The sequence below is a fragment of the Carettochelys insculpta genome, chromosome 3 (assembly GCF_033958435.1).
Source record: "Carettochelys insculpta isolate YL-2023 chromosome 3, ASM3395843v1, whole genome shotgun sequence".
In the NCBI taxonomy this organism is placed as follows: Eukaryota; Metazoa; Chordata; order Testudines; family Carettochelyidae; genus Carettochelys; species Carettochelys insculpta.
In genome coordinates, this window is record NC_134139.1 from 143,089,495 (window position 1) to 143,115,639 (window position 26,145).

Genomic DNA, 26,145 nt, shown 5'->3' on the forward strand with positions numbered 1-26,145 from the left:
TTTCTCTTGAAAATCTCAACCAGTCTGAACTTTTCATTCTAGTTTTCTTTAATTTGGTTTTTAAAATGTAATGTTTCTATTTTAGCTTTTCAATGATCTATTCAAGAACAATGCAAACCGCTCTGAGAATGCAGAGAGAAGACAAAATCAAAACTACTTTATAGAGATGATAACAGTAGAGGGAGTCTATGACTACTTAATGTATGTTGGTAAGAAGTGATTTCTCTTTGTATTGGCATGAAGTAAAACAGAGGTGCAAAAGTTCAGTGTGTTAGATAATTTGCTGTTTGAAAAATCTGTCTGAAGTTTACAAGTTTTTGTAGGAAGATGCCAGTTAGGGATGCTATCCTGTTTTGAAAGCTCTTGCTATCAGAGAGTCACAACTATAGCAGTATTATTCTAATCTGTCCACTTGCATGTTGTATCTTTCCCCTCCCCTCCTTTGTTTTTGTATTTATAGCGTAAGCTGCATGAGGCAGAATCCTTGTCTTCCTTTGTGTTTTGTCTTCCAGGCCCCACTCCAATGAAAATAAATACCAACACTTGGTGATTTTGTAGTAAATGTAACACAAACAGATTTAAAAGTTATTTGATCTATTATAGTGTAGGGGACTGGGGTCAGGTTGCGTGAAGATTAGCTATTTTTTTTTTTTTTTGGAAACATCAGTGTGTACACTTTTTGAGAAATGAAGCATGGTATTATGATGACAGGAGCCTTTGTACTATGTGTAGTAATAACTTTACAGGTAGAGTTGTTTTCCATGTCCCTGACTGGCTGCATCACTTCTTGATGGGGGGAAGAATTCTCTTCAAAAACACATTGGAGGTATACACAGACTACTATCTTGAGTACAAATTAAAACAGCTGTTTCAGGAGCACCGCTTGGTATCACTGATAACACTCCTGAGAGGTTAGTGAAAAGCCAGGCATATATTTCTCATTTTATCATGCGTTTCCTGTACATGTTTAAACTGCAGCGGCATTTTTTATAAGATATCAGATATTTACTTTTACAGTTGTAGCACCATTTTTGTGAACAGTCCAAAATGTTCTGCAATCTGTATATTGAAACGTGAAAAGAGCACTTATGCAACATATGTTTAGAAATCGAATAAATGAGACTTGAGATCCCAAAAGTCACATTCTACAGTGTGTTAACTTGATTTTGTTCCTCATCCTTGATATTTTTAGAGAATTAATGAATTATTGTGAATAATAAGTCATTAAGGCTTATAGTGAGCAAGGAGAAGAAGACTAAAACACAGATCAACATGTAGAATTAATGATGCAGTAGATATATTGAGTGTAAGAAATTCCTAAAGTATGTGTTGGATCTTAATCTTTTCTGGGAAAGTAATGCTAGTTTTTTTAATGGTTTCCCTTTTTCTAAAAAGAGGGGAGGGGGAGGCATAGAAAATGAAGACCATGATACCAAATTAAACATAGACTGAACTAAATTGTTATATTTAGGGGAATGACTTGTGTGGAGGTCTGTTTTGAAAACCAAAGAGATATGGCCAGTGAATGAAAACCGAAGTGAGGAAGCTTTGAGTGACTGAAACTAGAAGCGGTAGCTGCTCATGAACGTATATATTTTTAGCCCTCTGTACAAGTTGCACCTCTCTAAACTGGAACTTTCTCATGTGGCAAACTCTGTAATCCAACATTTTAGCTTGCTGGATGACCACTTGTCATGGGTGTAACCAAGTTTCCCATGGTCCCATAAAATTTTATAGCCACCAGTCCTGGCTCTCAGAATTTTGTGCTGTTATTTAGCTGTAATTTACTCCTAAATGTCTTCTAAGAGCCCAGTAAGCAGTGAAAGTGTTGGTAATGTGTTAGACAATTCTGAAAACTTTATTCCAAAGCCTAGTGTCAGGTTTTAGTCACATATACAATGTATAACTTTACTGAAAACCAACTCCTAAATGCCATTTTTTTTACTTTGGGTGTTCCAGATGCTGTGTTTTGTGAGAATACTGAGCCTCGCTCTCTTCAGGATAAACAGAAGCGAGCAAAGCAGACCTTTGAAGAAATGATGAGATACATTCCAGGTTCCCCATTTCTGTGACTTGCATAAGCTTTTTCGTCAGTCAATCAGGCACCTAGCTCAAATAGAACATCAGTGCTAATTTCCCAATTTATAAAGTAGTTGTTCAGTGTCTGAGGTTTTAAAGAATGGCCTAAAGTGCTGCTGATTGGTGAGATTTTCATTTAATAGATTTAATGAGCCTTAGTCTCACCCCCCTAGGTCTGTGATGTAACAGTTAAATAATGACATTGTATAGATCAGGAGGAGCATGGAATCTGGACCAGCTGAGAGCCTGACTCTGATCTTGAGCATGTCACTCAGCTTCTTTGTATATCATTTCCTCCAGCTGAAAATTGAGTAAAAAGCAGGTCTGCAGAGAGAGCCTGAAGAAGACTCTCAACTGACCTGTATTTTCCCCATATAAATTAGGGAGAGGGGAAACCCATGATTAGAGATAATCCAATAATAATTCACTGTAAATGTAATTTGAAGTTGTTCAATGAGTGCTTGTCTCTGTGTTCCACACATGAGTACGCATGTGCTCCATGCACTTGAGACTGGAGATTTCTGGGAAGCAGAATCCATTGGGCTGCACGTGAACAATTGCACCCCTTTTGGTCCATGCTGAGGATACATGGGGTGTTACACACTGGTGCCCCTCCAGTTTCTCTTTACTAGTTCATGGACTGATTTTCAATCCTATGAGGCTGAATCTGTTTTTGCATAATCACTCAAAAACCTGGAAATATAATTGTATATAGTTTTAGTATTCTCAGTGTATTTACTGTTTAATTAGTATTGTTTAGTTTCCCCTTCCTCATGGATTGTCCTACTGTGGAGAAGTACTGCACCCAGAATCTTGAGGTCTAAGAACTGTCTTCTGACCCTTTTCATTCTCAGTCAGCAGTGAGCACCACCATTGCCTTTCTACCGTGGGGAGGCTTATGTTTCTGCCAGCTACAGCATCTAATTCTCCTTCAGTCCCCAAGCCCACGTGACGTGGGAGCTTTGACTGAGGAAGTGCCCATGCAGAAGGCCATGATGCTGTTTGTCTCTTTGCTCTGTTTCCTCCATTGAGGGACAGACTAGCTCATTTTCACAATGCCTGGGGCTCACTTAACAGCAACATTTAGGTCCAAAGCACCCTGAAATCAGACTGTGACATCCAGTTCATCTCCACTCCTCCTCTGCCTTGCCTCCCCATCCCTCTTCAGGGACCTCTCTCGCAAGAATCCTTGTCCTTGAGCAGATCTGTTCTCTACTGGTTTGGGAGTGGTGACAGAGGTTTTTCGGAGCACTGGTCTCAGTGCTTTTATTCCCAGTACTTTCTAGTTCCCAAATTCAGAGATTGGGTGAGATCTATTCTTGATCTTTGGAGCCTCACCAAATATATCAGATACATGAGGTTTTGTTTTGAACCAGTCACTATATTGATTATCCTCCTCTGAGACTGTTGTTCCAAACCTGCCACACCCATATGTGTTCATGTGGCATTTTGCCAAAACAGAGAAAATTCCTCCAGTTTGCCATGACAGAGTTCTGTTTTCAGTTCATGGTTCTTCCTCTTATGCCCACTTCTCTCTCCCCCATCCCCAGGTTTTTATCAAGATTGTGATACCCTAGGATGAAGGAATCCATATTTTTCTGTATCTGGATGATTTGACTACAGAGGGGAATATCCAGAGAGAACGTTCTTTTTCATGTACACATTAATTTGTATTTACTGACTCTCTGGGTCTTGTCCTAAACAGTGGAGAGTCAGCACTGATTCCCAATCAGGAAGTCAAGTTCATGAAACCTTAAAATCCATTCTTAGTCTTCCATGACAGTGTGGATGTGCCTGAGGCTTTTGGGCCACATGTCTACTTGGGTGCCAGTGATACCATTTGCAAGATGGCATTTTTTTCCTTTTCAAATGTGGCTTAAGACAATTTCCCATCCATCTCTTCACCTCTTGGACATACTGATCTGCCTTTCTCAGCTGGTCTGTCTGGATTTTTTCCAGTGGTAGATGCTTCAGGAGAATGTCCTTCACCCACAGCTTACCAACAATGTCTGTTGTTACAGATGCCTCCGTGATGGTGAGGGAAGCACATCTGGGGTTTCAACAAGTTCACGGTCTGTGGGCAGAGTGGGAAGGCTCATTGCATGTCAATGTGCTTGAACATCAGGCCATCTACAATATCTATCGTGTTTCTGGACTACATCAGGGGATTAGCGATTCACATCCATAACCATCACTATGTGTTATCTGAGCAGGCAAGGGTGAGCATGTTCCAAGATGCTCTGCCAAGAGGCAGTCAGGCTGTGGCAGTTCCGCATCAAGGAGAGTATCACTCTGATTGGTAGTTGCTTGCCTTGGGTCCAGAATCATCTTACGCAACATCTCAGCAGCAGTTTTTCCCTGTGCCACAAGTGGTCCCTAAAGACAAGTGTTCTGTAATTCACATTATCATTTAAACAAGAAGTCCTGTGGCACCTTATAGACTAACAGATATTTTGGAGCATAAGCTTTCGTGGGCAAAGACCTGTGTCAATTTCTCATATCCCTTCCTCTCCATCCTGACCAGCTGACAAGGAATAATGGTCTCATCTTGCATTGCAAGCCCAGCGCCTTCCAACACATTGGCATGGCTGCTCTGTGATTGAAAGAGGAGGAAGAGTGACGTTCAGCAGGTTTTACTCGGTAGTAGAAAGCCTTCCATCACAATGTCGGATCTGGAGAAATAGAAGAGGTGTTCACTATGATTGCTGCCCTACGGAGTTCATAACATCTAGGAGAACTTACTGCATCTTCAGTTGTCAGGTCTTGGGCTTAGCTTGTTGAGGGTGCATTGGGCAGTGATCTCACAATTTCATTATCTCATTCATGGAAGGGTCAGTCTTTTCCTGTGTCATGGTAGCAAGATTCTTAAGAGCTTCTTCATCTCTTTCCTCCAGGTCTGAGAGCCAGTGCTTTTGTGGGACCTTAATGCAGTCTTAGTGACTTTAGTAGGACATCTGTTCAAGCCTCTTGACATCTTGTCCCTTTTTTCTTTTATGGCAGAAGATGGCATTCTCGGTAATAACATCCAGAAGGATATTCTATATGTCAGAGTCTCTGGTGTCAGAGCCTCTTTTGTATGCAGTTATTATGAACAAAGTAACTTTGTGGACACACCCAAAATGTTTGTATGAAATAGTCTCTAACTTTCACTTGAACCAGGCAGTGTATTTACTTGTACTTTTTTCTGAGATACATTTATCTTGGGCAGAGCAGATCTCCATATATTAGATGTCAGGTAGTGCCTCTCCTGTCTGGACAGAACTAAACTGTTTCATGCTTCGGCTCATCTGTTTGTCTCACATGCAGATTTTATGAAAGGCAGTGGTTTCTGCACCATCTCTAAGGGTAGGTCTACACAGCAGAGTTACTTTGAAATAATTATCCTAGTGTCTACACAACACAGCCTCTATTTTGGAATTATTTTGAGATAGATATTTCAAAATAAGTGCTGTTAAGACAGGGAACAAGCATACTTTGAAATAAGCCATAGTTTATCCAATGGCTCTATTTTGAAATAGCCTGTGTGTGTAAATGCTCTATTTTGAAATCATAGAATCCTAGGGCTGGAAGGGACCTTAGGAGGTCATTGAGTCCAGCCCCCTGCTTAAAGCAGGATTCACCCCAACTAAATCATCACATCCAGGACTTTGTCAAGCCAGGACTTAAAAACTTCTAAGAATAGAGATTTCACCACCTCTCTAGGTAGTGCATTCCAGTGCTTCACCACTCTCCTGCTGAAATAGTTTTTTCTAATAGCCAACCTACACCTCTCCCTCTGTAACTTGACCATTGTTCCCTGCTCTGCCATCTGTCACTACTGAGAACAGCCTCTCTCCATCCTCTGTAGAGCCCCCTTTCAGGAAGTTGAAGGGTGCTATCAGATTGCCCCTCATTCTTCTCTTCTGCCCAAATCCCTCAACCTCTCCTCATAGGTCATGTACTCTAGCCCCCATCTATTCTGCAGATGCAGCTATTGGGCCAGCAATATTACAGTAGCTATAGTATCTGCATCCTCCTCGCATTCTGTTTGACTACTGCTTACCAATCACCAATCATCTGTAGAATGCACAGAGGGAATAGGGTTTGAAGAAATGAAAGTTACTTTCCCGTAGCCAGAGTCCATACATCTTGGATATCCTCTACTTGTATTCTACTCCCCTTCTTCCTACTTTTCTGCTTTGGATCCTGTCTGATTTGTGGTAAGTGAAAGAACTAGAGCCACATGGATCCACACCTCTTCTTATACCCTCAGTAGGGAGCATGAGCAGGAGCAATTTTGCATTCATGAACCAATAGATGCTACTTGCTAGAAGTCTCTGGTCTCAGTTACATGGAGTGCATGTGTATCCATATGTGGAATAGAGATGAAGCCGTACATCTCAAAGAATGTCCAGGTACAGGTAAGGAACTTCTGTTTTATTACACAAAGCATTAGGGCAATGAACTTGGGCTATATGTTTTCCACTTAATAACTGGCAGCTCTGTGCCACTGAAAATAAAACTACAAGTAAAAAAAGGTTTTTTATAACATGTAGTGAGCTGGTTAACAGGAGTAATTTTTCATAATGTTGAGAACTGAAGAAATAAGCTTCCACTTATGCCTCCTAAAATTCATTCAGTAGACACTGTAGTTAATTTAGCTAAAATAAAATAATCTAAGGGTTCAAAAAGATTTTTTACTTCCCTGATGCTGAAAACAAATTCATTTTTGAAGGGTAAGCCGCTCATGGCATTCAAGTTTAGAGCCCCTGGAAGGGCTGAGGACACAGGCCTGCTGAAACAGGGACAACAGGTGTCGTTTCCCCAGAGTCTCTTTTTAAAGGGCCTGGGGCTTCCACCTGCAGTTGCCACTCTTGTGGCAGTACACTGAAATCTGGACCCTTTCAGTCACATCCAGCGAGATGCATGATGCTCCAGGCACCTGTAAGGGGCAGGGCAGCATGGCATGCTTCAGGCAGCACTAAGGGCTGGCTGCTCCGGGCCCCATCACTTCTGTCTGAGGCGCACTTCCCCCCCGCCCCGCCCCCCAGCCTTGACCAGGGCCAGCAAGGCTGTCAGCTCCATTGTAAAGATATGAGTACATAATTTTGGTAAAAATGTGGTTTACTATAGCACATAACTAATTTGTAATGCCTTTTTGTGACTGGTATGTGTTGGTATCTGGTCTAGATTTGATAACAAAATGCATTGGAGAAGATGCCAAGTATGAAGGCATCAGACTTCTGTTTGATGGACTGCAGCAGCCAGTGCTTAACAAGCAGGTACTTGTCACTCTGAAAACAATTATATGAGAAATCCTACTGTTTAACACAGTGTTTCATAAAGGCTTGCATTGGTCTTTTGTGTATTCAAGATACATGCAAATTCTCTTTTAATAAAAATCAAGAGCTATATAATTGTCTTAGGGTTGTCATAAGAACTGACCTTGACTCTTTTACAACAGCTACTTTTCTGTTTTTAGCTGACTTATGTTTTGCTGGATATTGGGATACAAGAACTGTTCCCAGAGCTCAATAAGGTATGTGGTGACAAACCCATATATATGCTGTAGAATACACCTCGTCCAATCTGTTAGTCACTTTAGATGCCTGTCTGTTAATTACAAGCAGATAAGAAATCCCAGCAGTTACTGGAACCTGTTGAACTGTAAATTCCATTGAAGAGTATATTTTGTTTTATTTGAAAGAAGTCTTCAGATCATCCTAGGCCAACCTTTTTGATTTTTACTGATGAATATTTTTCTCAGCTCTCTCTCCTCCAAATCAGAGCAAGTCTAACAGGGTTAATTTAGAGTCTGGGCTAGAAACTGGCTGTGATCACAAGGATTTGCACTCTTAAAACCATCCACACAATTCTTTTAAGTCAGGCAAGACTGATTTTGCTACTGCTTAATGTCTCAGCTGCACAGCTGGCCAGAAGCTCTGAAATTACATTTGACACAACCATTGGCTTAATTGGCTAAAGAGATTTAGCCCTAGCTGTGGAAGCTGAAAGGGGAGGAAGGTCTAGGTCTCCTTCTTGGACTCCAGTGGCTGGAAAAAGAAGGACGGAGATGAGCCTCCAATAAACAAATTCATTTATTCCCTTTTGGAATGTGCAAATGGCCTGTCCTCTTAGGAGGTGGGAGTAAACTAGTGGAGATAAACAGGACTACGATAAGGGGAGGGAGGCAGTGGAAGTGAGACTGGTGTAGAAAGGCAACTGAGATATGAAGGAGAAGTTAAAAAAATGACACAGGATGAGGAATAAGATCTGGAGTCTCAAACTACCAAGAAAAGTGGGAGAGAATAAAATGGAAGACAATTGCTTGATTCTAGAATGGGGATAACATTTTGATTCCAGTCCCATTCTTCCAATCTATTCATCCAGTTCCTATAGATATGGTAGCTGCAGTTTTTTTATTTCTTCTCCTCCTGTGATTTTTTGAAGGAAGCTTGATGGGAATCCAAAAATGAGAAAAGTAAAGCCCTGAAATTATAATCCTGCTTTTGCTTAGTTATCGGTTAACTTTTGTCCAAATAAACCCAACAAAATCTTGACTTAGGTGTCTGTCTGTCCTGGCCAGAGTTTCTTTGAGGCATTTGAGATTTGTGCTCATTATAAAAATTAGCGAATTGTGACTACTAATCTGCAGAATGGTTACCTTTTTCTATTCCCTGTTTGGTGTTGGCTTTCTTTTTGTCCAATTGAGGAATAGTATTAAAACTAAAAATACATTCTGATTCTGAGTAAGAATTAGGGCTGCATGACTGTTGCGTAATTTAAAAAAAAATCGTAATTAAGGCTCTGTTTGTCCCAGAGGTCAGAGAATCATAGATTAGGGTTGGAAGAGACCTCCAGAGTTCATCAAATCCAATCCTTTGCTCAGACCAGGATCAATCGCCAACTAAATCATCCCATCCAGGGCTTTGTCAAGCTTTGCCTTTAGAACCTACTAAGGATGGAGATTCCAGTACTTCTGCAGGCAGCCCATTCCAGTGCTTGACCACCCTTCTAGTAAACTAGTATTTCCCAATATCCAACCTAAATCTCCCTCCACTTGCAACTTGGAACCATTGTTCTATGTTCTGTTAACTGCCACCACTAGCCTAGCTGCGTCCTCTTTGGAACCTCCCTTCAGGTAGTTAAAGGCCACTATCAAATCCCCGTTCTCTTTTCTCTCTTGCAGACTCAGTAAGGCTAGTTCCCTCAGCCTCTCTTCATAAATCATGTGCTCCAGCCCCCTAACCATTTTTCTTGCTCTCCTCAGAACTCTCTTCTGTTGGTCTACAGACTTTCTGTACTGGTCTAGGACTGGATTTGGACTATTTGTACAGTCTTCCTGTACTGGTACTACTGGATACTCTGCTCTTCAGAGTTGTCTACCTCTCCCCCCAGCTTAGTGTCGTCCACAAACTTGCTGAGGGTGCAAATCAGCCTGTCATCCAGATCATTAATGAAAATTGGCCCAGGACCAACTCCTGGAGTGCACTGTTTGACACTAGCTGTCAACTAGACAACATGCCATTGATCACTACCCGTTGAGCCTGACAATCTGGCCAGCTGTCTGTCCACCTTATAGTCCATTCATCCAAGTCATATTACTTTAACTTGGTGGCAAGAATACTGTGGGAGACTATCAAAACCATTGCATTCCCCATATCCACAGAGACAGTTATCTCATCACAGAAAGCAATCTGATTGGTCAGGTATGACTTGTCATTGGTGAATCCACACTGATTGTTCCTGATCACCATCCTCTCCTCCAACTTTTTTAAAATGGATTCCTTGAGGACCTGTTCCATAGTTTTTTCAGGAGCAGAAGTTAGGCTGACCGGTCTATAACTCCCCAAATTCTCCTTCCTCCCTGTTTTAAAGATAGGTACTACATTTGCCTTTTTCCAATTGACCTTCCAAGGACCTTCTCTGATCACCATGCGTTTTCAAAGATAATGGCCAAAGGAGCTACAGTCAAATCCGCCAACTCTCTCAGGACACTTGGATGCATTAGATCTGGCCCCAGGGACTTGATCATGTCCAGCTTTTCTAAATAGTCCTTAACCTGTTCTTTCACCACTGAGGGTTGCTCACCTCCTCCCCAAAGTGTGCTGCCCAATGCAGAAGTCCAGCAGCTGACCTTGTCTGTAAAGACCAAAGAAAAAAAAGCATTGAGTACTTCATCTTTTTCCACATCACTTATCACTAGGTTGCCTGCCCTATACAGTAGGAGTCCCACACTTACCCTGACCACCACCTGGTTGCTTACGTACCTGTAGAAGCCCTTCTCGTTTTCCTTCATCGTCCTTGTTAGCTACAATTCCACTTGTGCTTTGGCCTTCCTGATTAAACTATCGCATGCTCAAACAATGTTTTTACTCCTCCCTAGTCATCTGTCGAAGTGTTCACTTCACATAAGCTTCCTTTTTGTGTTTAAACTCACTAAATATTTCTCTAAACAAAAAAAAAGTAGTCCTGTAGCACCTTAAAGACTAACAATATTATTTATTAGGTGATGAGCTTTCATGGGACAGACCCACTTCTTCAAATTTGGGGAATACTGGTAAATGAGAGGAAGAGAATTTAAAAAAAAAAAAAAAAAAAAGGTGGGGGGGAGAGGGGGAACCTGATCAATCAGCTAGATAGAGCAGAAGGAAGGGGAAGGGGAAAAGAGGGAGAGAAAAAGAGCCTCTGTAAATGTCTGTTAAGTGAGATGCTTGCGGTCCCTGTGAATATCAAAGGTGGGGAAATTGTCCATGTAATGTAATTGATATCTTTGAGTCTGAGATGATAGGTATCTAACTTGAAAATAAATTCCAGTTCATCTGTTGTATTTTTTTTCCTTCCTAAGTGCCTTTGTCTTGACTGCATTTCATCTTGATGTCAGGAAAGTTCTTCAGTTTTCAAGAGTGTTTTGAATTCTTGCCCTGTTCTTCAGAGTGTTTGCAGACCCTCTCAGCTTTGTGTCAGATGCAAATTTTTAAGTATACTCTGCAGTTTACTGCAGTCATCTCATTAGGAATGCAACCAAGTATTTCAGCCCCACCAGAAATTGTGCAGCTCCTCAGTCTCTTCGTGGTATCACAGAAAAGGCCAGATACTCCTCTGGCTGAGTATCCCAGTCAAGTTCACCAGTACTGTAGTAAGCTGGAGGCAGAAACTCAAGAAAAGATTCTGAGTAGAGGCAACACTGGTATCTCATTCATGAGGTTTTATTTCACACAATTTCACTGATGCCAATTAAGTCAAATCTATCTTGTGTACTACAGGTTGAACCTCTCTAATCCAGAACACTCTTGTCAGCAAACTGTAATCCAGCATGATTTTAGTTAGCCGGATGACCACTTATTATGGGTGTGGCCATGTTTCCTGTGGTCCCATAAAGTTTGTTTACAGCCACCAGTCCTGGCTCTCAGTGTTCTGTGCAGTTGTTTAGCTGTAATTTACCCCAAAATGTCTTCTAAGAGCACAGTAAGCAGTGGAAGTGTTGGTAATGTGCTAGAAAATATTGACCTCCTGTCACCTGGCAAATTCTTTCATCCAGCACTGGTAAGGTGCCAAGGGTGCCAGATGCAAGAGGTTCAACGTATAGTACTTCAGTTCTTCCTATTTATTTCCGATGTTTTTGCATTTGTTTAAAAACATACAAGATGTCAAGCATATTCCCCTGCTTCTCTTTTTTGCTCCTTACAGCCTTTTTGTAATTTTCCATTTTCCTCCATCTCTCCTACCCAATATCTAGCCTCTATTTTAAATTGCATTTTCTATGCCTACTTGGGGCTCTTGCCACCTGCCCCCTTTGAACCTAGTTTAAAATGAGGTATTATGCAGTAAAGACCTATCTTGTGTGTATATTGGTAAAGAAATCATTTCTGAACTGGTGGTATGATATAATTGCAGGCTTCAGGTTTATATATTTTTCCCCCCAGGTTTCCCCCCCCCCCCCCCCCCTTCCCAGGCATTAATCTTGATGTCTGCCCTTCTGGATTCTTATTTGATTAGACTTGTCATTACCAATAGGCATTTAATCATTTCAGATGTACTGCAATTAAGAACCCCAACATTCACAAATAGATTATAAAACTCAGTCTCCAGCAAAACGTATATCTTATCACCTGAAAACCCTGGGGATGGTGAGGTGGGGCGATAGAGGGGAGAAGAAATCACAGCAGGGGAAGAAGAGAAATGAGAGGTAAAGGCTGAAGATTTTAGTTCAGAATGAAGGATTTTAGATCATCGGAGTCTATTCAGAAAAGTGGATTTAATAGTTGGGACCAGCAGGAATTACAAATTGAGAACATTTCCTGATTTAAGGCACAGTAGTAGGGAAAAACCCCACTGTGAACCTTATATTTTAATTTCTAGACCTCCATATTTATGGTGGTTTCTAGCATGTGTGTTTAAAATATTTTATTGTGATTTACTTTAATGTACATTTTCATACTTCAGTAAATTATAGAGCAATTTTTTTCTCAATTATAATTTACAATAGGTTCAGAAGGAAGCTACCTCTGTCTCATCTTGGATGTAAAAGCAAGATCTTGGATGAACACAAAATAGAAATGTGTGCGGTGCACTAATTTAATAGAGGTGTGACATTTTTAGTCTTGCATTGTAAATTTTCTTGTAAATAATAATGAAATTTAACTTCTTAAGATGTTTGCCTAATAAAGATTAATTCAGATTGAATGCTGAATGAAACCAAAGAACTTTGTCTAGTATTTGAACTTGTTACCCCTTCTCCTCAAAGCTGTAACCATTGCCAACAGACAAAATACTCTTAATACTGTAATGATCAATTAATTTTGTAGCTGACCTTGAAACATGAAGCACTTCAGAAATAATTGGGTGGTTAAAAGTTTTTTTTGCTTGTTTTTACTTTAGAAGTAAATAGGAAATGCCATCTGCTTACTAGTGTCTTCTTTAGAGGATCGAACAATCTGAAGTGGGAGCTGCAGTCTGTTCTTAATGGGGTATGTTTTAAAGAAACTTTCCACATTGAGACAGACACCAACACGTTTTGAGCTTTTTATTTTTTCATAAAGCCACAATTTCTGCCTAAATGGTGGTACTAGAAAGCCCATTGACAAGTTGTCATCTTTTTTTTTTAAAAGTAGTTTTACTTGTGCAGTTACATAGTACATGTCCATTCTATACCTTCTCCCTGATGCTTCTAGGCAGCACTTTTTACGAAAATATCAAAACCAAATAAGATACCTTTTGTATGCTAACAAGAAGCTTAAAACAAACTTAAATACACAGATCTATAACTATGTTGGAGTTCTTGGTCAACCTCTGAGTCACACAATTTTTATATCCTCTTCACACTTACTCCCTTCCCCTTTTGCGCAAAGATAGATAAATTGATACGTCTGCGGACCAAGTCCACCTCACAGGTAACTTAAAAAATAAATTAGAATCACCCCTGCAACGATGTATGAGGTTCAGATGTTGCTTGCCCCAGAGGTGTACCCTTTCATTTTTTGATGCCCATTTAAAAGGGACCAATCTGTTAACTTCTGCTGGAAGTCTTTTCCTCTGAGATTTTCTTTTCTACAAGTGGAAGTTGCAGTGTCTGTAAAAAGAGGGTACCATTTCAAGGAATAAAGTATAGCATACTATTGCGAATAGTATGTGAATACCAAAACCTCACTGTAAATTCTTGGAAAACAACCTTTATAATAATGTGGCGCAGTCTTAGTCACCTAATGTAAGTGGAGTTTGTGTCTATGTTCCACTGTTTAAACTAATCTTTTACTATTAGAGTGGGCAAATTGCCTGAAGTCAGTTTCCTCTGTGTTTCTAACACCACCTGTGGCATCTGGAGGTGGGTGCTGTCACAGGATATTAGGCTAGATGGACCCCCGTTCTGATTCAGTATGGCAGTTCTTATATTCATATCCATATGTAGCATAAATACAAGCAGTCTCTTCTGACCAACTCCGGGAGCGTCTAAGGTGCGGCTAAATAATGTTTGAGAAGGCTGTGTCGGAACTGGGCAACCAGGTAACACATAACTTCTTTTAGTTTAATGCAGTGGTGTCCAAAAGAAATTTAATGGATCGCCACAGGCACTTCCTCTCCTCCCCAGCCATGCTGCGTGAGCCGCCCCAGGCTGAAGCCAAGCTGTGGCTGGAGCCCACCAGGGCCAGAGGAGCCCCTACTGTTGCCACCTGCTTGTACCACCATGTGGTGGGGCGAATGTGTGGAGGGGCATATGTGGTGAATGGGGAGTGTGTTGGACACCACAGGCTTCATGTCTTAAGGTAAAATATTAGTTTAGTCACCACCTTCTTATACACTTACGAGAAGTTTGAAAATGCCTTTCTTAGCAATGCTCTCACCTCCATGTGGCTCAAGGTTTCCCATAAGTACCTTATGCTGGTGGATACCTATTTGAAAAGTACATATTGACCATACAGAATAATTCATTCTTCTTCGAGTGTCCCCGTGGGTGCTCCACAATAGGTGTCGGGCTTGCCCGGCGCCGCAGATCGGATGTTCCAAGCAGTTTCTGCCGGACCGCGCATGCGCTGGCGCGCGCCGCTCCCTTGCACACTCCTGCCATGTGCGCGATCCGGTCCCCGCCAGTTCCTCTTAACCGCCGTCGGCTGCAGACGGAATCCGAACTAGGCTAAGGCCAAGTAGCGTATTTAATGACTTTAACTGTTTTTCTTTAAAGTTTTTCAAGTACTTAGGCTACTGCAAGTTAGCCGGTTGTTATTTTTGCAAAAAAAAAAAAACAAAAAAAAACAAAAGCAACAAACAAACTACAAGCGGGACAGCTTCAATCCAGTCCCAGTAACAAGCGCCGGAGGCTAGGAGCATAGGGCCATCAGCCCTCCTGCTGCAGCAGGCCATCGGAAGGGGAAAACAGCACAGAGAAGGTGCTAAGTACCCGTTTAACAACTGAAAGACTCACCAACAATGTCCTCTTCAGGATTTAAAAAATGTGAGTCCTGCCGAGAGGCGATGCCAGCGTCCGATGGGCACAGTCTATGCATAAGGTGCCTTCGGGAGTCCCATGTTGCACAGAAATGCTCCTTCTGTCCTAAATTAACAGCCAGAGCAAGGAGAGACAGGGAGATGCGGCTTAAAATGCTGCTTTTTGATAAGGCCCTCCAGCCAGACGTGCCGGAGCGGCCGCAGCAGGAGGGACCCTCCGGGGCCCATAAAAGGAAAGCTGCCTCCCTCACCCCATCAGCGCAGAAACGGAGGAAAGCCTCCCCAGCCCGATCCCTGCCGGTAGCAACAGCGAGCGGGACGGGAGGAGCGAGCAGCCCCCAGCCGCAGCAACAGCTGATCGGCGGCGGCACGGAGAGCCACGTGGAAGCGGCTCAGCCTCCGATAATCAGCCAGCCGCCCCGCACCGCAGGCAGGGCGGCGGCTAAACAAGCGCTGGTGCCGGCGGCACCGCAGGCAGCGGCACCGACCCCCGGGGAACCGGCGGTGCAGAGCGCGCAGGCACGCAGCCTGCAGGCACCGAAGGACACCGCACGTGCGGCACCGCCTTCGAGCGTGCCGAGCACGGTGCGGACGGGCCCGGGATCCCCTGTGCGTCAGGGGGAGGAGTTACCTCCTCCAGGGAGGGGGAAGGCTGCACACAAGAGGAGGCATTGCAGCCCCTCTCCGGACAGGGCTGTGGAGTTGCTTTCTCACAGCCCTCCGCTTACGTTGCAGACTCCAACCAGAAGGCAGGGGTCCCCCCTAGCCTACCCGGAGCCCCCTTCTCCATTTTTGCAACCAGCCTCACCCTGGCTGGGACCACCTTCACCCTTCCTGGGGTTTGAACCGCTGGACTATTATGCAAAATCGCTCTCTCCAGTGTCTCGACGATCTCCCTCCCCCAGACGCAGAGGGTATGCACCAATGGAGTGGTCTAGCTCACCTTCCCAAGAACAGTGCCTATACTGCCATGGTCGCCCCTACCACGCGGGGCATAGACACCATCGGCAATCTACTAGGGAAAGATCCCCACAGACGATCTCGTACCCCCGAGGGCAATTGCGACCGGGGACAGAGACTCAAGCATCTCAGGGGGGACTGGTTATGGAACCGCGAGATTTTCCCTCGCAAACCTCTAGCGAGAGGGTGTACCATCACCAGCAGGAACCGGAAGGGTCCAGAGAGACGTACCCCAGCGGTTCCTCGCTCTCCTCCCCGGACGAGGCTACGGCCCCGGGGGACGTCCATCCTCCTGGACGATCTCAAACAGTTTCAAGAGCTGTTTAAGAGGGTGGCCTTCACGCAAGGCATCCAGACAGCAGAGGTGCAAGAGAAACACCATAAACTCCTCAAAAATTTGAGACCTCCGGCCTCCTCCAGAGTAGCAATACCGCTTGATGAAGCGATCTTAGAGTCCGCCACTACGATATGGCAGACCCCTGCGACTATTCCGCCTGTCCACAAGAGAGCGGATAAGAAATACTTCGTGCCGGCGAAGGGCATGGAGTTCCTGTTCAGCCACCCACAGCCAAATTCCTTGGTGGTGGAGTTGTCGCAACAAAGATCAAAGACATCTCAATTCAGGACAGGGGGACAGACAAAGATGCCAAGAAGCTAGAGCTGTTTGGCAGAAAGGTCTACTCCTCCTCCACTTTAACGTTGCGAATGGCAAATTACGCAGCGCACTTAGCGAACCATAATTTCGACAACTATTCCAGGTTAACCTCCCTCATGGACTCGCTTCCAGAGGACAAAAAGCCGGTGCTCAAGGCCATAGTGCAAGAAGGCTACGCGGCCTCGAGGACGGGAGTTCAGATCGCCCTGGACGTTGCGGACACAGCAGCACGTTCCACAGCAACGCCCCTCCATACACAAAGAAAAGGTACTAACCTCAACAAAGACGGTACCAGTACCAGCAACAGCGCCCCCAGTACCACAGGGGTTACGAGCAAGGGCGACTTCAACAGCACCAGCAGTACAGAACTCCCAGGCGACATTCACAACAGAGCCGTGCGTCCTCGGGGCGGGGCCAAAGGCCACAAGTTTGACATACAGATCCAGGGCTGCGCCATCACTACCATCGCACAAGGTCATCCGAAGCGACTATTCCACCATCGCCTCCGACCATTCTACGACCAGTGGCAAAGGATCACCACAGACAAATGGGTGCTGGAGATCATAGCCACGGGGTACGCCATCCCCTTCCAGTCGCTCCCACCGTCACGACCTCCACCCAAGCCCCACCTCCAGGAGGCCTCCCATGTAGCGAGGCTCAGGCAGGAGGTGGACCATCTCATGCTCATAGGGGCGGTGGAAAGAGTGCCGGAGCAACTGCAAGGGAAAGGGTTCTACTCCAGGTACTTCCTCACGGAGAAAAAGACAGGAGGCTGGAGGCCCATCCTAGACCTTCGCGGCCTCAACAGTTACCTGTGCAAGCAACGTTTTCGGATTACCACAATCGCCTCCATCCTTACAGCACTGGACGATGGAGACTGGTTCGCAGCCCTTGATTTACAAGACGCGTACTTCCACATAACTATCCATCCGGCTCACCGGCGATTCCTCCGGTTCATGGTAGGCAAAGAACATTTTCAATACAAGGTCCGACCGTTTGGCCTCTCCTCGGCCCCCAGAGTCTTCACCAAGACCTTGGCAGTGGTGTCAGCCTACCTGCACAGACAGGGGGTATTTATTTTCCCGTATCTGGACGACTGCCTGCTCAAAGGGGCCTCGAAGGGGGAGGTTCTGCGCATGATACGCGTCACAGCAAACACGTTCTCTTCACTCGGCCTGGTTATCAATCTGGCAAAATCGAAAATAGACCCCCACACAGGACATAGAGTTGGTAGGGGCTCGCATAAACTCGGTTACAGCGAGAGTATATCTACCAGAGGCTCGCTTTCGGGCCATCGGTTCCCTCGTGCAGGTCATCACCTTCAGCCCTACGGTGCCGGTCTTGACGTGCTTGCAGCTGCTGGGCCACATGGCAGCGGCGACGTTCGTAGTACAGAACGCCAGGTTACACATGCGCAGCATGCAGCACTGGCTGGCGAGTGTATACAAACTGGCAGTACACACTGTTCACAGGGTGGTGTCGCCCACAGCCGGGGTGCGCAAATCCCTACAATGGTGGGTAAACCCCAGGAACCTGCTAACAGGGGTACCCTTCCACCAGCTGCAAATATCGGTTTTTCCCACTACAGATGCCTCCCTCATAGGGTGGGGAGCGCACATGGGCGAAGAGGTGACTCAAGGACTGTGGTCACCCACGGCACAGTCACTACACATAAATATACTGGAGCTCAGAGCAGTGTTCAACGCCTGCAGACACTTTCAAGACCACATACAAGGCAAAGTCGTCGGGATCAGTACAGACAATACCTCCACCATGTTTTATATAAACAGGCAAGGAGGAGCTCGATCCCGTGCCTTATGCGCGGAAGCAATCCGCTTATGGAACTGGTGCATCGCCAACAATATAATCTTGAAAGCCTCATACTTGCCGGGTGTGCACAATGTGAAGGCAGACCAGCTGAGCAGGCTTTTTGCACTCACACACGAGTGGCATATCCGTCCCGATCTGCTACGGCCAATTTTCCACGCATGGGGTTTTCCCCAAATAGACCTGTTTGCCACTCAGCACAACAAGAAGTGCCCACGATTCTGCTCCAGGGCAGGACTGGGATGGGGGTCCCTGGGGGACGCGTTCGCGATCCCGTGGAGGGGCCCTCTGCTTTATGCGTTTCCTCCCACAGTGCTGATCCACAAAGTCTTGCAGAAAGCCAGGAGGGAAAGGACCCGGATGATCCTGATAGTCCCAACGTGGGATCGACAACAATGATTCCCCCTACTCCTGCGCATGTTGGACCGTCCACCGATGCCTCTTCCGGTGGCGCCGGATCTGCTCACGCAAGCCCAGGGGTCCATAGTGCACCCGCACCCCCAAAGCCTGCGACTGCAAGCGTGGTTAATCCATGGCTCAGCTCCCTAGAGAGCACGTGCACAGTGGAAGTACAGCAAGTCCTAGAAAGTAGCAGGAGGACTTCCACCAGGAAGACCTACAAGCAAAAATGGACTCGCTTCACGGCTTGGTGTTCTACCAAACAGCTGGCCCCACTTTTGGTGCCTATACCTACAATACTAGAGTATTTACTGGACCTCAAGAGAGGAGGACTCTCGCTATCCTCGTTGAAGGTCCACCTTGCCGCCATCTCGGCGTTCAGACATGAGGAGGAAGGGCACACGGTGTTCGCCCACCCTATGGTTACCAGGTTCCTCAAAGGGTTGGTAAACCTATACCCCCCTCGGAAACCGATTCAACCTTCGTGGAACTTGGACCTGGTGCTTACCACGCTAATGGGACCACCGTTCGAGCCCTTGGCCACAGTTCCCCTCCACCTCCTTACAGTAAAGACGACCTTTCTTCTTGCAATTACGTCAGCTCGTAGGGTGAGCGAGCTCGCAGCAGTCATGGCAACGCCACCCTGCACTGTTTTTTCCAAGGAGGCAGTAACCATACGGCTGCATCCAGCCTTTGTTCCCAAAGTTTCTTCCGAGTTTCACATTAACGAACCTATTGTTCTACCCTCGTTTTATCCAAAGCCTCATAACTCCAACGAAGAGGCGCGCCTACACCTCCTGGACGTGAGGAGGGCGCTAGCCTTCTACGTAGACAGGACCAAGTCCTTCCGGAAAACGGATAGACTCCTAGTCTCCCTCGCTCCCAAATCGAAAGGAGAAGGTCTCTCCTCGCAGAGAATCTCACAGCACATTGTATCCTGCATAAAAATGTGCTACGAGCTCAAAAAGACTCCTTTATCGGCCACTCCCAGGGCTCATTCCACTAGGGCGGTGCGGCATCAACAACCTTTTTCAAGGGCGTTGCATTAAAAGACATTTGCAGAGCGGCGACCTGGTCATCCTACGACACCTTCGCCAAACATTACGCCCTTCACAGGGTATTCCAAGAGGATACCCGTCTCTCTGCAGCGGTCCTCTCGGGGACAAGCTGCACATAATCCGATTACCCACCTCCTATCTTGGGTTACTGCTGGGTAGTTACCTAATGTGGAGCACCCACGGGGACACTCGAAGAAGAAAGAAAAGTTACTCATCGTAGTAACGGTGGTTCTTCGAGATGTGTCCCCGTGGGTGCTCCACTACCCGCCCATCCTCCCCGCTTCGGATCTCTGTTAGTGTTTTGCAGGGGCACCCAAGGCGGTTGGTCGAGGAACTGGCGGGGACCGGATCGCGCACATGGCCAGGAGCGAGCAAGGGAGCGGCGCGCGCCGGCACATGCGCGGTCCGGCAGAAACTGCTTGGAAGATCTGATCTGCGGCGCCGGGCAAGCGCGACACCTATTGTGGAGCACCCACGGGGACACATCTCGAAGAACCACCGTTACTACGGTGAGTAACTTTTCTTTTCCTGCTCATAATTTGCCTCTAGTATTAAACATTCCATGTTTTGTACTTCCTGGACAAAAGGAATTTACCCAATGAGTAACAAGCATTCCTATAGCACCTTAGAGACCAACAAATTTATTAGGTCATGCGCTTTCATTGGTAAAACCCACTTCAGAAGTTTCAGTGAGGAAGTGGATTTTACCCACAAAAGTTTGACTTAACAAATCTGTTAGTCTCTACAGCCATGCCTACGCTACAGGGTTTTTTTGACAAAACGCCTGGAACGTCTACACCTAAAATGTCTTCTGTTGACGTACTGTTGACAGAACTCAGCACTTTGTTGACTGCCTGTCGCCCATGAGGCAGAACACCTTTTTCAAGAGAATCTGTCAAAAAAAACAAGTGTAGACACTCTGGAAGGGCCTTTTGTTGACAGATAAATCCTCCATGGCTCTGGCCTGGGGGATGACCGGTCCATCACAATCAAAGCCCTGTGCTCTCTGCCTCCAGAAGTAGTAGTAAGCATCCTTCAGTCTGCATAGACTATGGATTGCGCCCTTTAAAGTTTCAATTGAGGACTTCATTTACAGCGTCTATTGTGACTATAAAGACCCACACAAGAGTGACAGTCCTTGCTGCATCTCTTGCAGATGTAGTGGGTGTCTGGCAAGTCCTTATTGTGCTTTCTGTGTGCTCGCTTCTCCTCTGCTAGCTGTCTGATCTTCAACTTGCCCTTCTGAAGGCCCTTGTGTAACCTCTGCCTCCATCTGCTGCGGTCGTCTGCTAAATCTTCCCAGTTGTCCAGCTCGATGTCTACCTCTCTGAGGTCTCTCTTGCAGACATCTTTGTAGCGCAACTGGGGGCATCCGGGAGGTCTTTTGCCAGAGGCTAGCTCACCATACAGGATGTCTTTTGGAATCCTTCCATCGTTCATCCTGTGGACGTGCTGCCTGAGGAGGGTGTGCATGGTTGGGATTCCAGCTTGCTCGAGGACGGCAGTGTTGGTCACTCTGTCCTTCCATGATATTCCAAGGATGCGCCTGAGGCAGCACAAGTGGAAGACGTTCAGCCTCTTTTCCTGGCGGGCATACAGGGTCCAAGTCTCGCTGCCATAAAGGAGGGTGCTGAGGATGCAGGCTCTGTAGACTTGCATTTTGGTGTGAGTGTACAGCTTGTTATTCCACACTCTCTTGCTGAGTCTGGACAGAGTTGTGGCCGCTTTTCCGATCCTCCTATTTAGCTCAGTGTCCAACAACAGGGTGTCAGTGATGGTGGACCCGAGGTAAACGAACTCGTGGACGACCTCTAATGTATAGTTGTCAATGCTGATTGATGAGGATTCAGCAACATCCTGACCGAGCACGTTCGTCTTCTTTAGGCTGATGGTAAGCCCAAAGTCCTTGCACGCTTTGGAGAACCGATCCAGGTGTTTTTGAAGCTGGTCTTCTGTGTGAGACACTACAGCACCATCGTCTGCGAACAGCATGTCTCTGATGAGGACTTCTCGCACCTTAGACTTAGCTTTCAGCCTTGCAAGGTTAAACAGTTTCCCATCAGATCTTGTGTGCAGCAAGATGCCCTCTGTTGAAGATCCAAAGGCATGCTTCAGGAGGAGTGCGAAGAAGATCTCAAACAATGTCGGAGCAAGCACGCATCCTTGTTTGACGCCACTCCTGATTCTGAAAGCATCCTATAATGCGCCGTCATATTGGATGGTTCCTCTCGTGTTTTTGTGGAACGACTGGATCATCTTGAGTAACCGTGGAGGACAGCCTATCTTGTGGAGCAGTTTGAACAGACCATCCCTGTTGACCAAGTCAAAAGCCTTGGTCAAGTCGCAGCTGCTCTTAAAGCTATTGGCAGCCTGGGAAACACCATAGACAGAAGCAGACAGTGTACAAGCAGCATAGCAACAGGCTGTCTGCTGCCAACTCCACAGCCACTACCTGCAGACAGAGGAAGCTACATGGTGGTGACACAGCCAGCCACAATACCCCTGGCTCCTCCAAGGAGCAAGGAGAGGACTCCCAGAACCGCCCCCAGGGGGTCAAGGAGGCAGGCCCCCTCCTACACTGAACCCAAAATCAGGGACCTGCTGGGCCTGTGGTCTGAGGAGGCCATCCTCTTAGACCCGGCCACTAAACAGCAGAATACCCCAGGCTACAGCCGGGTCGACGCTGCACTGGTGGTGTGCCACCCTGCCCAGACTATGGAATAGGTCTGGGCCAAAATCAGGAAGCTGTGGCAGGGCTGTACGCAGGCCTGGAAGGCTGCAAGGCAGTTGGGGGCAGGATGGGTGAGCTTCCCCTATTACCAGGAGCTGCACTAGCTCCTGCGGGCCTAGGACCCTCCAGCAGCCCCTCAGACAGGTTAGAGGAGGTTCTCCTTCCATCCCTCCACCCTAACGGAGTAGGAGTCGCAGCCAGAGAAGCAGCAGCCTGGGAGCTAGAGAGCAACGCCATCTCCGTGTCCAGCAACGGGATCCAGCTCATCACCCTGGAGTCGGGCCCCTCTTCCAGCTAGGGCACCTCTAGGGCATCCCTGGACCTCTTTGAGGGACCCTCAGGTGAGTACCCCACAGGTCATGCACCCCAGGGCAAGGGGGGCAGGCACAGGCAGAGCGAGCTGCAAGCTTCGCCAGGCACGCTTGGGCAGGACTCCACCTTGAAGGCCCAGCATGTCCCACCTGCTCCGAGCACACAGCCTCAGGGCACAAGCACTAGCCCTCTGCCAGCCCCACAGGAGGCTGCAACAGTCCTAGGGCCCCAGGGGAGGGGTGATCTTCCCTGCCCCTGCCACAGCTGGGAGTGTGCCAGCTGCACGGGTAACAGCCCAACCCCAGATGCACCACTGGAGAGCGAAGGCCTTGGCTCGTGGGTGCATCCACAGGTAACAGGCAGCACCCACCCCTGTGGTTGCGCCTGCACCACCTGCCACCTATGCAGGGACCCCACGGTAGCCAGAACCCCCACAGCTGACCACCCGTTTGGTGGGGGTGGGTGCAGGGCCCAGCCTGGTCCTCAGATTACTTCAGACCCCCTGTGTGGCTGGGCCCACCTATGTTCCTGGGACATCCCTGTCTTCCCGGCCTGGTGGTGGTAGCTGCTGCTAATGGGGATGGGGAGCAGGGCTTCAGGGGCCATGTGGTGGGAAGGACTCACCATCTTTCCTCCTTGTCTCTCTTACAGCCGCTCTCTTGGAGTGCCGTGGCAGCCCCACCTTTCCAGCGGGGCCAGCCAGCCCCAGGGAGGAGCTGGAGCCCCGACCACCGCCAGGACCATCAGCGCCCCACTGTGGGACGGGCAGACCCATGCCCAGAGGGCTCGTTGCTGGGGCGACGAGGACCAGGGTTGCCGACCAGCTGGAGCGGCAGCTGCAGGGTGATGAGGCACAATGGGCATGGGACTGAAAGTGGCAGCAGTAGTTGTAGGACCCATTGGACCAGCCACCTGGAACAACTGCCCTCGCTCCCACCAGACATCCCCCTGGGTGTCCTGGACATCATCTGGTGGCAGATGGCCATGGCTTCCCCACCAGCCCACCTTAATATGCCTGTGTCTCCAGTCCCCCTTTTCCCCCACCAAGCCCAATCCCACTGCAGACCTTCCCCACCCATACTGCCCCATGCTCCTGGCCCCATCCCATCCCCGAGGGGGACCCTAAACCCATGGCATAAGGGGTCCCATGGCCAATGCCGCTTGGGGTTGCACTCCTCCCGTGTGGTCCCAGCCCCTCCACCCTCTCCATGGACTTGAAGCCTCTCCGCTCCCTGTCCCAAGCCCTCCCCATGTATATAGTTCCCCATCATTTTACTTTGTACATAGTTTGTTGTACAGTTTATTTTGCACGTTTTTTTCCTAGTTGACAGTAAAGTTTTAATTTTTGTCCACCTCCATGTTTCTCATTCTTGTGGAGGGGTCACGCTGGGGCTGTAGGCTGCCCTGGGTGTGCCCTGGAGGTGGTTATTCAGGTCCCTGGGAGCTCTGCCTCAGGGCCTCATGGGTCTGCAGCCTGTCCTGATGGGCCTGGCAGATAGGAGCTGCACCTGGCTGTTTATAGGTGTGTCCGGCATCCACCACCCACCTTTGGAAGGCAGGCCTTCCCTTGCCCCTCCACAAGGCTGTGGAGGGCGCAGCACGCCTCCACAACTTGGAAGACATTTTGCTCCTCCATGTCCAGGCACATCAGGAGGCCCCTGAACAGTGCCTTCAGACTCCCAAAGCCCCACTCTGCTGGCAGTTGCCTAGTTGAGGCGGGCATTAAACAGTTCCTGGGTGGGGTCCAGGTGGCTGATGTAGGGCCTGATGAACCAGAGCAGGAGGGGTTAGGCACTGTCCCCCTCAGTGCAGAGTGGCATGTCCAAATCCCTGATGGCCAGCTCCCAGTGAAGGATGAAGATACCTGCTTCCATCTTCTGGACCAGGGCAGAACTGAGGAACATGCGGGTGTTGTACACCTGCCCCGCCCACCCAACATACACATCGATGAACTGTCCTCAGTGGTCAATCAGGGCCTGCAGCATGATGGAGCAGTAGCCCTTTGAGTTGGCCTGGGTGTAGATGAGAATGTGGGTCCTGTCAATGGCCCCGGAACAGTTGGGGAGCCCCAGGGCGGTGAATCCAGATAACCATGTCCACGTCCGCGAGATGTACAAACCTCCGCAGCAGGAACGAGTTGATGGCCCTTATGACTTGCAAGGGGAGGAGGCAGGACACATGTGAGGGCCTGGGGGAGGTAGGTCCTTGGCCCCAGGGGATTCCCCTTCTGCCTCCTAGCCCCACCCCAAGCTTTCCAGGGTCCTCCCCAGGAGGCCAACCCCCAGCAGCAGGGATGTATGAGGGTGGGACAAGAGAGCACAATCCCTTGGGGAGGAGGTTCACCCCTTACTCCCAACCCTGAAGTTTCCCCCTCAGGCAGGACACACACCCCTGTCTCCGTGTGGAGTCTGCAGCGCAGGAGTGCCTGACTTTCATGAGAACAGCCCCAACAGTGGACCTGCCCATGCAAAACTGGTTTCCTACAGTGTTGTAGCTATCAGAGGTGGTGAGCTTGTACAGGGTGATGGCAACCCTCTTTTCCATGGGGATGGTGGTCCACAAGTGGGTGTCCTGTTTGTGGAGGGCAGGGGTGAGCCAGGCACAGAGCTCTAGAAAGGTGTCCTTCTGCATTCTAGAAGTTCTAGAGCCACTGCTGGTCATCTCACTGCCCCATGATGAACCAGTCCCACCAGTTGGAACTGGGAGGGGTGTATCTCCAGACCTGCCTGATCACCCAAGGGGGTGGGTGCTGGTGGTGCCCTGCAGCAGCAAGGTCATACTCCTCGATGGCAGTGTTGGACTTGCCCTTTTGCAGGAGGAGGTGGTCTGGAATGGGGTGCAGCAGAAGCTGCAGCAACTGTGTACGGACCAGTGCAAGCCCTGGGTACTGCTCTGGCACCACGGCTAACTGGAAGGTCAAAACTCTCAGGAAGTGTGGGAGCTCTGTGGTAGCTGTGCTGTCCCTCGAGGAGGAAGGCAAGCCTCAGCATGGTCAGGGAGGCCCTTTAAGGGTGCGCTGGGCCAGGGCTCCCATAAGGGCTTGCCATCCATGTAACCTTGTCTTCCAGGACCCGTTTTGTCAAGAAAGCAGACAGGGAGTCTGGCCACTTTCTGTGGACAGAGCGATCCACTTTTGTGTGTGGATGCACTGTGTCAGCATAGCTCCATAGTGTAGACAGAGCCTAAGGTGCTACAGGACTGTT

The 26,145-nt window shown here is 47.6% G+C and overlaps 2 protein-coding genes across 3 annotated transcripts in view; one reads left to right on the plus strand and one right to left on the minus strand.

Moving 5' to 3' along the window:
- Nucleotides 1-12,924, plus strand: part of SNX14 (sorting nexin 14) — a 70,766-nt gene extending 57,842 nt beyond the window's left edge. For both annotated transcript variants that reach the window (XM_074990947.1, XM_074990948.1), the window contains 6 exons: nt 86-209; nt 747-911; nt 1,960-2,055; nt 7,249-7,340; nt 7,541-7,597; nt 12,548-12,924. In XM_074990947.1, coding sequence (XP_074847048.1) covers nt 86-209; nt 747-911; nt 1,960-2,055; nt 7,249-7,340; nt 7,541-7,597; nt 12,548-12,586 — 573 coding nt within the window. In that variant the 3' untranslated portion in view covers nt 12,587-12,924. The remainder of the gene's footprint in view (nt 1-85; nt 210-746; nt 912-1,959; nt 2,056-7,248; nt 7,341-7,540; nt 7,598-12,547) is intronic.
- Nucleotides 12,925-13,131: 207 nt separating this feature from the next.
- Nucleotides 13,132-26,145, minus strand: part of NT5E (5'-nucleotidase ecto) — a 69,352-nt gene continuing 56,338 nt past the window's right edge. Inside the window, exon 9 of the mRNA XM_074990950.1 lies at nt 13,132-13,630. Within this exon, the coding sequence (XP_074847051.1) occupies nt 13,500-13,630 (131 nt within the window). The 3' untranslated portion in view covers nt 13,132-13,499. The remainder of the gene's footprint in view (nt 13,631-26,145) is intronic.